This window comes from Pteropus medius, unplaced genomic scaffold (genome assembly GCF_902729225.1).
Source record: "Pteropus medius unplaced genomic scaffold, Ma_sr-lr_union100, whole genome shotgun sequence".
Lineage (NCBI taxonomy): Eukaryota > Metazoa > Chordata > Mammalia > Chiroptera > Pteropodidae > Pteropus > Pteropus medius.
Window position 1 is genome coordinate 25,242,027 of NW_024349800.1, and position 12,783 is coordinate 25,254,809.

The 12,783-nt window shown below is 32.8% G+C and overlaps 1 protein-coding gene across 6 annotated transcripts in view; it reads right to left on the reverse strand.

Moving 5' to 3' along the window:
* Positions 1 to 12,783, reverse strand: part of SANBR (SANT and BTB domain regulator of CSR) — a 54,831-nt gene that overhangs the window by 27,044 nt on the left and 15,004 nt on the right. For all 6 annotated transcript variants that reach the window (XR_005658211.1, XR_005658212.1, XM_039887065.1 and 3 more), the window contains 5 exons: positions 11,021 to 11,079; positions 6,380 to 6,540; positions 3,818 to 3,904; positions 3,601 to 3,711; positions 1,437 to 1,560 (listed from right to left, as the gene is read on the reverse strand). Coding sequence is in view for 4 of the 6 variants with exons in the window: in XM_039887065.1 (XP_039742999.1) it covers positions 1,437 to 1,560; positions 3,601 to 3,711; positions 3,818 to 3,904; positions 6,380 to 6,540; positions 11,021 to 11,079 (542 nt within the window). In the remaining 2 variants the exon portion in view is untranslated. The remainder of the gene's footprint in view (positions 1 to 1,436; positions 1,561 to 3,600; positions 3,712 to 3,817; positions 3,905 to 6,379; positions 6,541 to 11,020; positions 11,080 to 12,783) is intronic.

A 12,783-nucleotide genomic window follows, 5' to 3' on the forward strand; every position in this document is an offset into this window, starting at 1 on the left:
AAAACCCAAAAACTTGACAATATCAAGTACTATTGAAGATGTGGAGCAACTAGAGCTCTCATACATAGCTGGGAGGAATGCAAGTTCGGGGACTTTAGAACACGGTTAGGCTTACATTTACCATACAATCCAATAATCCTACTTCTAGGCTATTACCTAAGAGAAATAAAATGTTAGAGTCACATGAAAGCCTGTATGGCTTTATAGTTGCTTTCTTCATAATGGCCCCAAACTAGAAACACCTACAAAATCCTTCACTGATGAGTCAGGATAAACATACTGATACATTCATACAGTGGAGTACTACTTAGCACTAAAGAGGAACAAACTGACAGATACAACGACATGGATAAATTTCAAGTCCATTTTGCTAAGCAAGAGAAGCTAGACGCGAAAAATGAAATATGGTATAATTTTATTTGTATGACATTCTGGAAAAGTCAACATTATAAAGACACTTAAATAGGTCAGTGGTTGCTGGAGTCTAGGGTGGAAGAAGGAATTGACTAAAAAGGGTCAAGAGGGAAGTTTTTAGGGTGATGAAAGTTATCTATGCATTGATTGTGGTGGTAGTTACTTAACTGTATGTGTTTGTCAAACTTCATATAAGGAATGAAGTTTAATGTATAAGGGTAACTTTTACTGTATATAAATTTTACTTCAATAAATCCAATTTTTAAAAATTGTGGGGATGTAAGAAGTTTATTGGGTACAAACTTAAACAGTTTTAAATATTTTACTCTGAAGATTTTAGTAAGCAATTCTTCCTTCCCTCTATTGAAAATCATTACCCAAGTGAAAGAAAAATTACTGGGAGCAGGGAGACACTAGGGATTCACTAAAAACTTAATGTAGAAGACTCTGGATTTATATGACTAATGAAGAATGATTGTGACCTATAAAAATCTACTTATTCCATAAAAGGATTCATCATAGGTACCTTCAAATAGCAAGCTTTCTTGTGCTTTTATTATATAGGCTTCATTTATTAAAAAATGAACAAAATCTTTTTGAGAATACAACTTGTTATAAAAGAAGGGCATATATCAATAGCACTCTATCTACGAAGGTGTGTCTGGATTTCTAAAGAAATTTATGTGCTAACAGAGAAACAGTTTCGACGGAAATAATTAAAGGCAATAAAGGACTGTTTTTCTTTCCATTGAAAAAATGTATTTGGTCACTTACAATATGTTGGTTTTCTAAAAATTCAGCAAGTCATGATTGTTTCAGTAATGAAAAGAAGAAAAATATATAAGAAATTAAGTCAGATGTAAGCAATGTTTAATAGCACCATCGTTTTTGCCACTAGTTTTTAAAAAAGATGTCAAATACTGTTCAAACTCATCCAAACATACTAATTAAACAGCATATATCAAAAGAGTCTGCTCTCAATGTTTGTAAAGCAGGATATTAAAAAAAAAAATTAAAGTCACCTGATAACATCTTGAACAAGTAAGCCAGTTGACTGTTCCCCACAAGCGCCAATATACATCTCTCCAAGATTTTAAATCTTCAAAAAGACTATTCAAATACTCATGAACATCCCAAGTCTTATCTCTAGGGAAAAGATCCTCAAATGTTACACTATTTTACAAGCAAGCAATACAAATAATTGGTTAGAGCAAATGTTTTTAAATGTGTGGCTTATTTCCAAGAACATTCCCCAACTAATGGCTGTGGGATAGACTACAATGAACAACAGATAAAATTTCATCTGGGAGTTTTGTTTATTCTTTCTTTTTCTGTGGGTAACAGGAAAAGATATTAAAGGTTGAATGTCAAATTATTTTGCTAAGTGAGATATAGGGTCATAAACTAAATATAGTTTGAGTAGACTAACAGTTGGGACTTAGGCATACATTGCTTTATTCTAATTTTACATATTGTAAAATAAGCTGCTTTTGATCATTGGTGACTAAACATTTCATTAATGTATTAATTCTTTATATTTTCTAGTAATTGAGGAATATAGTAATATACAATCAGGTATTGATAACACACATTATTAAGTAATATAAACTTTAAAAATTGCAAAGGCTTAAAATTGTATCTTTGTGGTCATATGTAATTCAAGTTTCTAATTTTTTCTAAGTCCCTTAATCTTTTCAAAGTTTAGATATTTTTGTTCTTAGTTCAACAAATAACAAAATGCCATCATGTTATTACAAATTACACAGACACATTTGCTTTAAGTTATTTAAAGAGAATTTTTAAAACGTCATCAAGAGCTGCCTTGCAGGAAAATACTTTGAGTAAAACAACAAAAATGAATGTTAATATCAATTTTTTCACATAGTTATCACTGTCAGAAAATATACAGAATATATATAACACTTATTGCTATCAGAATGGACATAATTTTCAAAATGTGAATTATCTTAAGAAAAAAGTATAAAATACAATATTGAAGAGTTAATTATTACAATAACTAGTGAAGATTCTCTGATTATTGCACAGAGAGGAAAAATGAAACATTTTAAAGTTGACTGTGCTATTCATTGTAGGATCAAATGTGTTTCTCTGTACTTTGTTTTAATGTTTAAAATATGAAATCTAACATATGTAGGTTTCTTTCTTTAATAAAAGCACTGTACATTTTTAATACTGAAAAAAGAACAAGCACAAAGAAAGTTAAAACCATTCATAATACTATCACTCAAAGGTAACACCATAGTTAGCATTTTAGTAAACATGTTTCTAGTTTTATTTTAGAATCTGTTTTTCTTTTCACTTAATTTACCACTAACGATTTTCTATGTAAGTATATATTCTTTTACAACATTATTCTCAAAGGCTGCACATTAAGAATTGATTAGATGTGTTTTATAGAGGTATGCTACTGTCTGGATATATTTTAGTTTGTTTAATCATTTGGGTGTTTCCTTTTTTTATTTAAACAATATAGCAATAAATAGCGTTAAGTACTTTCATAAATCCAACTTTATCTCTTTGGATAAATTCCTAACAGTAGAATATTGTCAGGGAATACATATTTCAAAGTTTTTGCTTTCTTGAGACATTATACCATTTTACAACACTCTCCCTCCAACTCAGAATGAGAACTGGTTTTGAATTTACAGGGGGCAAAAAAAGGACTATACATTAATGGTCTACTGACAAAGTATAAAGAATAAATAGACTATGAAAAATGCGATATTAAAGATAATTTTCCTCATTCACCAAAATTCACCTGAAAGTAAATTTGGTTCTCTTGTCGAATTCAATATAACATTTATACAGATAGTTAAAATCTGTTAGTGAAAATAAATCATTTAATGGCACTGATCAGACTTTCAAGATAAATATACAACAATTTTACTATCTTAAAATTTAAAACCATAATGAAATTTATCCAAATAATAAAACATACCCTTTAAAACAACTTTGTTTTGAAAGTTGCATCTTTCTAAATCAAAGCTGGATCATATGCAGAAAAGACATTACTGTATTCCTTACAGAAACAGTGATGTTTTTATAAATACACTAGTAATTCACATTTTAAGGAGAGAAATCTAGGGATATCTCTCACTCTGCCATGCTTCTGATGTCACCCTCAGTACTTCACATTTTAAAAGCTGTATTTCCTTTTCACTACACCTTATGTGAATGTAGACAATATTTCCATGTCGATCCACATTAATTTTTCCAGGAATGCAAGGAATTCTTCTTTCTGTTTCTTTTGTTAAAAGTTTCTTACACAAACAGCATCTATAACACACAAAAAAGATACAACATGTGAGAAAATTTTAAATGTAGTAAAGTTAAAGAATTTAGCTGCATTATATAACATACCAAAATAAGCCCATCACCATACCTGTATAATGTCACTGCATTATTCTGAGAATCTGGATTCAAGTACTCAGGATCAAACAGTCTCTCAATCTTCTTACAAAAAAGTTTACTATTAAAAACAAATCACCAACAAATTAATTTTCCTTATCTAGTTTACTAAAAAGTGATAAAAAATAATAGTGATAAAAACAAACACTGACCTATCTGCACAAGAAGAAAAGATTAATAAATCCTTAGAGAGCTTCTCTTCAGGAATTTATACTACAGTTTTACTGTTCTTAGTAAATAAATCTCCTAATGAGAACTGCTTGATCAAGAATCTATCTTCACAAGAAAAATAAGACTGATGAATCCCTCTCTTTTAGTCCTTTGTTATTGGAATATTCAAGATTGAAAATTTTGGAAATTTAACAATTCTGGGTCTACCAATAATTTGGTATGTAATCTTTGGCATTTTACTTAACCTCTCTGAACCTTATTTTCTCATCTATAGACTGGGGTTAATAATTCCAAGCTCACAAGTTTTTAGGAGGGTTAAATGAGGTGTTTTTAGAGTGCCAGACATAGCATTATCATTAAACAAATGTTAATATCTTGTTATTATGCATAATATGACTGAACTTTAAGTCTTCTAATTAATTCCAATTAAATTATTTGTCATTGATTCCAAGTGTACATTCTGTCTCCATTTTCCTTTATGTAATATCTGATACTAAAGGCCAGATTCAGATTTAGGATCCTGATCCCACTGTCAAATATTTAGCTCTTGGATAATTCCCCTCTGTCTCATTCCCTTTAAGGACTAAACTTTTGGATAATCCCCTACATTATCAATTTCTTCCACTCTAACGAATCATTCCAGTCAGCAAATAAACATAATCTAATATTTCCCTTTAAAAAATAATCCTTTCTTCATCTTACCTATCCTTAATAGTTACTGCTAAATTTTTCAACATTCAGAGCAAAACATCTGGAGAAAAGTTATCTAAATCAAACCGGTCACATTTCTGTCCTCATCTTACTCTACATGGTAGCATCATTCCACACATTTGATCACTTAATCATTTCCTCCTGTTTGAAACCCTCTTTTCTTCAACCCACTGGCTACTCCTTCTCTTGATCCTCACTTGATCCTCTAAATTTTGGATAGTCTTTATCAATATTCTCTTGCTAACAATTATAAAATAAATAAAAATAGCATTTACAACAGCACCAAAAAAATTAAATATCCAGGAATAAATTTAATAAAAAAGGGAAAATATCTCTATACTAAAAACTATAAAACATTGCTAAAATAAATGTTATACAAAGGTTATACAATGTTCAAGAACTGAAAGATTCAACAATAAGATGTCAAATCTTCACAAATCTATATCAATCCCAAATTCTTGCAGCTGTATGTGCGTGTGTGTAAGAGAGAGAGAATGAGAAGGAGAGAGGGAGAGAGGGAGGGGGAGTGAGAGGGAGGAAAAAGAGAAAATGGGTAGGCTGATTATAAAACTTACATGGAAATGCAAGGGACCTAAAACACTAAGAGAGCAATCTTGAAGAGAGGCAAAGCTGGAGAATTTAGATTACCAGATACCAAAAAACATTATAAAATTATTATAATTAGGACTGCGTGCTATTTGATACAAGTATAGACAAAGAAATCAATAGAAAATGGAGAATTCAGAAACCTCACATATATGTTTATTTGATTTATAATAAAAGTGCCACTGCAATCCAGTGGAGAAAAGATGGTCTTGCTAGAAAATTTCATCCAGTTCCATGATTTCAAAGCTTATCTACTCTTATATTTCTTTTTTAAGCCCTGACCTCTGACCTAACTTTGGCCATTCTACCTGGCTGCTACAAATCATGTATTAAATAATCCAAACCCACCTCTTGATTCCCCTCACCCCAATCTTCCCATTCTCTCTGTGAACGACACTACCATTCACTAAGGTGCTCAATCTTAAAACTTAGTAATTACCCTAGAATAGTCTCTATCTTCCTACATCATTCCATCTGAAAACCTGTCAAATCTTTCTAATAACCTACTCTGAATTTATCTACCTCTTTCTAGCTCCACTACTTCCACTCTAGTCCAAACCCTTTTGTCTCTCACTAGACTACTATGTTAGCCTCCTAATAAGTTTCTCTGCTTCTTAAAACCTTACAGTCTATTCTCTACATAGCAACAAAAATGATCACTTAAAAACAAATCAGGTGATGGCACTTCACTGCTTCCATTCACAGTTAGAATAAAGTATACACTCCTTGCTATGACCTAAATGGCCCTAAGTGATATAACCACTGCTGACCTCATCTCATACCACTCTTCTCCTTTATACTAAGGCCTGTCTTAATAATTTTTCATATAATTACCACAATAAGCTCAGATGTACATTACACAAAATAACAAATTTAATTACTAATTTTTATCTTGAGCCAAGATTCTGGATAAATTTTACTTCATTTAAAATAAAATGGAAATATATTTATAAATATATTCTAAAAATAGAATATTTTACTAAAATAAAATAGAAATATATTTCTTCTAACAAGAACACTAGATTTAAAATTAAAAATTAAAAATTACCTCCTAAACTTATCTTTCTTGTCCTTTAAATCATCAACCTCATTGTGTGTGAACAGGTCAGCTATACGTGTAAGAAGATTTGCATTAATACAGTTCATGTTGCATGGAGTAGCTACTATGGCATTCATATTTTTGTGGCAATACTGAATACATTGTTCAACCTAAAAAAAAACACAACAGAAAATGAATGTTGAAAATAGTAGCATGAAGGATAATGTTATATCAATACCTTGCAAAGATAACATTCATAAAAGCCTTATCCATACTGCTAGGCACTAATTGGGTTTTACCTATTTGAGTTAACATACATTGTTCCAAAGTGGTCCGGCAGGTCAAATTTTTTTTTAATTAAGTTTATTGGGGTAACACTGGTTAATACAATTCTATAATTTTCAGGTGTACATTATCATTTGACACCTGTATATTTTATTGTGTGTTTACCAGCCAAAGTCCAGTTTCCTTCAGCTACCATATATTTGATCCCCTTTACCCACTTCGCTCTCCCCTTAAACCCTATATTTGACTCCCTTTACCCCGTCTACCTCCCCCCTCCTCCCCCACCCCACTAGTAACCACTAGTCTATACTCCTCTGGTAACCATTAGCCTATAGTCCATGTCCATGAGTCTCTGTTTGTCCTGCTCATTTGTTGCTTTTAGGTTTATATCCCACATATAAGTGATATCATGTGATTTTCAAGTTTTTCTGTCTGGCTTATTTTGCTTAGCATGATTATCTCGAGGTCTGTCCACGTTGTCACAAATGGCAGTATTTCATCTCTTCTTATGGCTGAGTAATATTCCATTGTATATATGTACCACAGCTTCTTTAGCCAATCATCTATCGTAGGACACTTCGGCCCAGCAGGTCAAATTTGTACATACATACATAGCTAGAAAAATCAACTTTCTTAGAATATTTCAAACAATAATGCAATACACATCTTTCATGGTTGTGGCAGGTATAAATCTTGGTCCACAAACTCAAGTACGTGACCTCCTATAACTAAACTTAATGAAAATTTTGTCTCCATTTCTGAGTAGCAGAAACATAATTTCATTCACTTCAAGGTGTTCTCAGTTGTGTTGTACTTGCTCTCTGACTTTCTTTCCCTTTCTCCAACCTAAAGTATACTATTTTTTTTTTATTAAAGTGCCTTTCACGTACGTCAAGTGATTATTAAATAATTTATATTTATTGTAATTTTTGATATTTAAAATATATTTCTAAAAGTTAATTTTATTTTTTTATCTGCCACATTTTTCCCTGGCTTTAATGAAATATAATAGACAATTAGTTGCTCATATTTACATTGTACGATTCAATGAGTTTTTTTCAATTATAGTTGGCGCACAATATATTAGCTTCAGTCGTACAGCACAGTGATTAGAGATCTACATAACTCACAGAGTGATCATCCCACTAAATCTATTACCCTTCTCCCCTCCTACATATTATAACATTATTAACTATTTTCCTTATGCTATACTGTCCTCCCCAACCCCCCTCCCATCTAGTAGCCCTCAAAATATTCTCTGTATTTATGAGCTTGTTTCCGTTTTTGTTGTTTGTTATTGAGATTATACATGTATATGAAATCATGTGATATTTGTCTTTCTCTATCTGAATAAATTCATTCAGTGCAATACCCTCTAGTTCCATCAAGGCAATATCTTTTTCCATCCCCCCATCAAGGCAATATCTTTTTCCATCCCCTACCTTTTAGCCTGTGTCTTTTCATCTATAATGAGTCTTTTGTAGACAGCATATATAGGAGTCTTGTTTTCTTATACATTCAGCCACTCTATCTTTTGGTTGGAGCACTTATTTCTTTTCCATTTGAGGTACTTGTTGATAGGAATGTAGTTGTTACCATTCTTTATTCCTGTTTTTGATACATGTTTTTTCTTCTTAAAGAAGTCCCTCCAACATTTCCTGTCATACTGGCTTGGTGGTGATAAACTCCGTTAGCTTATTTTTATCTGAGAAGCTGTTAATCTGTCCTTCAACTCTAAATGATTGCTTTGGTGGATAAAGAATTCTTGGTTGTAGATCCTGGGTTTTCATCACGTTGAATATTTTGTGCCAAGCCCTTCTATCCTACATAGTTTCTTTTGAGAAATAAGCTGCCAGTCTTACGGGTGCTCCCTTGTAGGTAACAAACTGCTTTTCTCTTGCTGCTTTTAAGATTTTCTATTTGTATTTAACCTTTGGCATTTTAATTATAATGTGTCTTGGGGTGGGCCTCTTTGAGTTTATCTTTTTTGGGACTCTCTGAGCTTCCTGGGGTTGTATGTCTATTTCCTTCACTAGGTTAGGGAAGTTTTCCATCATTATTTCTTCAAATAGCTCTTCAACTTCTTGTTTCCCTTCGGGTACCCCTATGACCTAGATGTTCTGACATTTAATTTTATCCCATAGGCTCCTTATATTAGTATTGTCTTGGCTTTTTTCCTTGCCATTCTGATTAGGTGTCCTTGGCTTCTCCATCTTCTACATCGGTGGTTCGATCCTCTTCTTTATCCACTCTGTTGATTCCCTCTAATATACTCTTCACCTCAGATCATGTGTTCTTAATTTCTGACTGGTTCCCTTTTATAATTTCGATTTCCATTTTTATGTTTTTTATCTCTTTGTTAAAGTTCTCGCTGAATTCATCTACACTTCTCCTAAGTTCACTGAGCATCTTTATAACCAGTGTTTTGAACTCTGCATCTGTTAGATTACTTGACTCCATTATTCTTGGATCTCTGTTCTGTTCTCTCACATGGTTTCTGTTTCTTTGTCTTCCCATTTTGGCTACCTTTCTGTGTCTGTTTGTATGTACTAAGCAAAACTTCTAAGTCTCCCTATCTTATTAGTGTGGATTTGTGAAGTAGGTCTCCAGTGGCACAGTCCTGAGAGGGGTTCAGCTGCAGGCCAAATTTAGCCCAAGCCTGTGCCCCTCCAGGGCCACCTGTTAAGATTCAGCAAGCAATCCATAAATGCTGTGTTTATAGTTGCCTCAGGAGGCCATGCCAGAAACCAAAGCCAGCTGCCACCAGTGTGGGTCTTGGGGTTGGCTTAGTAAGGAACAGCAGACTCACCTAGGATACAACTGGATGTGGCTTGGGTGAGGCTGTGAGTTTGTGTGGCAGAGTTTCAGGGAATCCTCTGGGCAGAGTGACTTCTGTTATCCAGTTCGATGATGTCTCAGCTATGACAGCACTATGTCCCCACAATAGAAGCGGGGAGGGCTCACCAGAGGAACAATGGATACCGCCGGCACTTCTGCCCAGGAGAAAGCCTCGCCTCCAGCCCTCGCTCCAACAACTTAGTGTCCCCCTGTAAGTCTCTCAGAGGAGACGACCTGGTGCTGGTGCTCAGAGCAAGGAAGTCCATCACCACCAAAGTCCAGCTGCAGACACAGCCCCTTTAAGAGGCGTCTGCAGCTGCTGGCTGCTACTGCTGCAGCCTCTGTCCTACAAAGCCACTGGGACTGGGCAGCCTCACATCTTCACCTCCTCTTACTTTATACCATTGTAGGTTGATTAATTATTTTTCTCCCTAGTTGTAGTTCTTCTGTTCACCTAGATCCCAGGTGACTTTGCTTGCTGTTTGCTCCATGTTTCCGTCCCAACTTTGATGTGGTTGCAAGAGGTATGAACAAAGCCTCTATCTTAGCCATCTTTGCCCTTTTTAGGTGCCTACTCAATTACTTTTTGAGGTGGATTTGGGTTCTGGGGAAAACTAGCACTGGCTAATCATATATTCTTCCATATATTTTGCTTATGGCATAAAAATTATCCTTTAGGGCTTAGATTTCAAAATTCAAAGGTTAAAAGCTCTTAATTTCTGTTTTTCTGTAACTCTTCTTCAAAGCAATCAATATCAGCAACTAAATGGGGGAGAGACTAAGAAGTAGAAAGAATATAGGAACTAGTAAAATCCCAAATAATCAAATAAACTTCACATCCGTTAACAAAGCAAAGGTTTATTTTGCTCTGTGTAGTTTTATCAGGGGCTAGAAGCAAATATTTATTTAAAGTAAAACCATAAAAACATATAAAGACATTTGAATGATAAAGACATTCATTAAAAAGAAGAAAAACAAGTATATTTAATGTTAGATATCGATATGCGTATGTATATATTATGCTTTTATGTTTCACCAACTATTCTTAAACAGTAGACATGGGTGTCTGATTTACACATACAAAATTATATTGTTTAATAGTTGGGTATTCATTCTTAATTTGTTGAACTATAAATGAAAGACACAAATAAGCAAAAAATGCTTTGAGAAATTAAATAGTGAAACATATATTCCAATTAATTTTCATTTAATTTGGTTTTAGAGGAAATTCCCTTTTAGGGTAAAGTTAATGCTGTTTAGTTTCATCTAATAAAACAGAGCTACTTCTTAAAGATAAATAGTTTGCTTTATAGGCATCATATACAAATGACACATGGTAGCCTTAACAATCTTTCCCAACAGAACAAAGTACCTCCAAACGTGAGCAGTTTATTCTAATGGAATCACACTCTTGAATTAAGTATTATTTCAGAAAGATGTCTTAGATTTTCTAGACACTTGAAGGAAACATCAAGTTATATGTTAAATCAAGCATGGGTGAACAGAAGAGCTTTTATTAATACTTACCAATGAATCCATTTTCAAAAACTCTGAAGAAATAAGAATTGAAATGACATTTCCTGGCTCTAAAAAAAAAAAAGAGAAAAAATTAAATTCTTTTGCTTTGTACCTCAACCTCCTTAGAATAGGCTCCTTCTCACCTTAAAAGAGGATGTTATTTTAATAAGAATAATTTAATATAATCTACTATGGCTTATATACATGAAATAAAGAAATACAATGTTAAAACTTAGGGTGTAGAGAAAACACACAGTAAATTTGCTCTGGAATTAGATTCATATCAAGGAAAAAGACTCCAGCTAAAGATAGGACACATGCAAAGTTTTCCTTAACTAAACTAGGGAAAAAGATAGTTAGAGAATATAATTCATCACACAAAAATCAGTGAGAAAAATTTTAAATGATTAATCAGAGCACTTGTTATTAGTGAAGTTATTTCGAAAGCAATTCAATGCTTGTCATGAATACTTAATGAAAAAGATTCTGAAAGGATAATATAAACTTTACTATTGCAGAAGTGCTAAATTATTTTCTAATGGCAGCATGAGTGAGCTTTTAGAGGCATACCCAGTGAAAGTGGGGTGCTGGGTGATGCTATTGTTTTAGTAATCCTAAATTGTCTCCCATGAGGTATACTGAAGAAAAAGAAAAAAACTGTGATTTTTACAATTATAGTACTAAGATAATCCTTCTAAATAAAGAACTATTCAGACAATTGTTAAAATAAATAATCCCAATCTTTCTTTAAATAATAATTCTTGCATAAGGGTTCTCAAATAAAAATGGTGAAGGGAGGAAGTAGCTGGTAGAAGTTGTTCCTCAGGAAACTGTAGTATGACCTATTCTAGTTAAGAACCAATGTCTGGATTACCAGAGATTTAACTGAGCATTTTGGTCGTTTCCTGGTTAGAATAAAGATTGCTTTTATAAAAAGTTACATTTCTAGTAACTGATTTAAGGTCAAAGATTACAAAGTGACTAGTTTTGCTCTACTTCTTTCTCTTTTGCTATACACATAAATATGCTGGATCGACCAATAGTTTTCTTTCTCTACAAATTCTGATTTTTATTTCGCATATACATATCATATCTGGGTGGTCTGGAATCTCTGGACTCTGGATGAAAATTTTAATTTAGCAATCTTGTAATTTTTATTTAAGGACCACTAGAAAACTTTCCTATTAGATTGGTCACTAAATAAAATAAATTATAAACTTCCTCAGAAAACTTTTATACTGTCAGTATAGATTTACTTACTAATAAGAGTTTAGAAATATTTTGGTAGTGCTATAAATAACAATTCTAGTACACAGAAAGACTATTAAATCACAAGTGTGATTTCCTGTACAAGTCTATGCCCAGTGAAAGATTACTTAGTAATTATTCTTCCTGTCATCTAGGATACTGGTTCTCAAACTTCTGCTCTCAAGACCCCTTTGCAATCTTAAAAACTGAGAATCCTAAAGAGCTTTTAATTATATGGATTATACCTATCAGTATTTACCACAATAGAAATTAGAACAGAAAAATTAAATATTTATCCATTTAAAAATAAAAAACTCATTACATTAACTTATTTTTATAAAAAATATAATTTCCAAAATGGAAAACAAATTTAGCAAGAAGAGTAACACAGTCTGACATTTTTTGCAAATTTCTACGATGTCTGACTTAATAGAAAACAGCTAGATTCTCCTGTTTCTACATTCAATTTGTGGGTTGTCTTTGACGTTACATCAAAACTTGGCAAATGGTAGTTTCTTACAGGT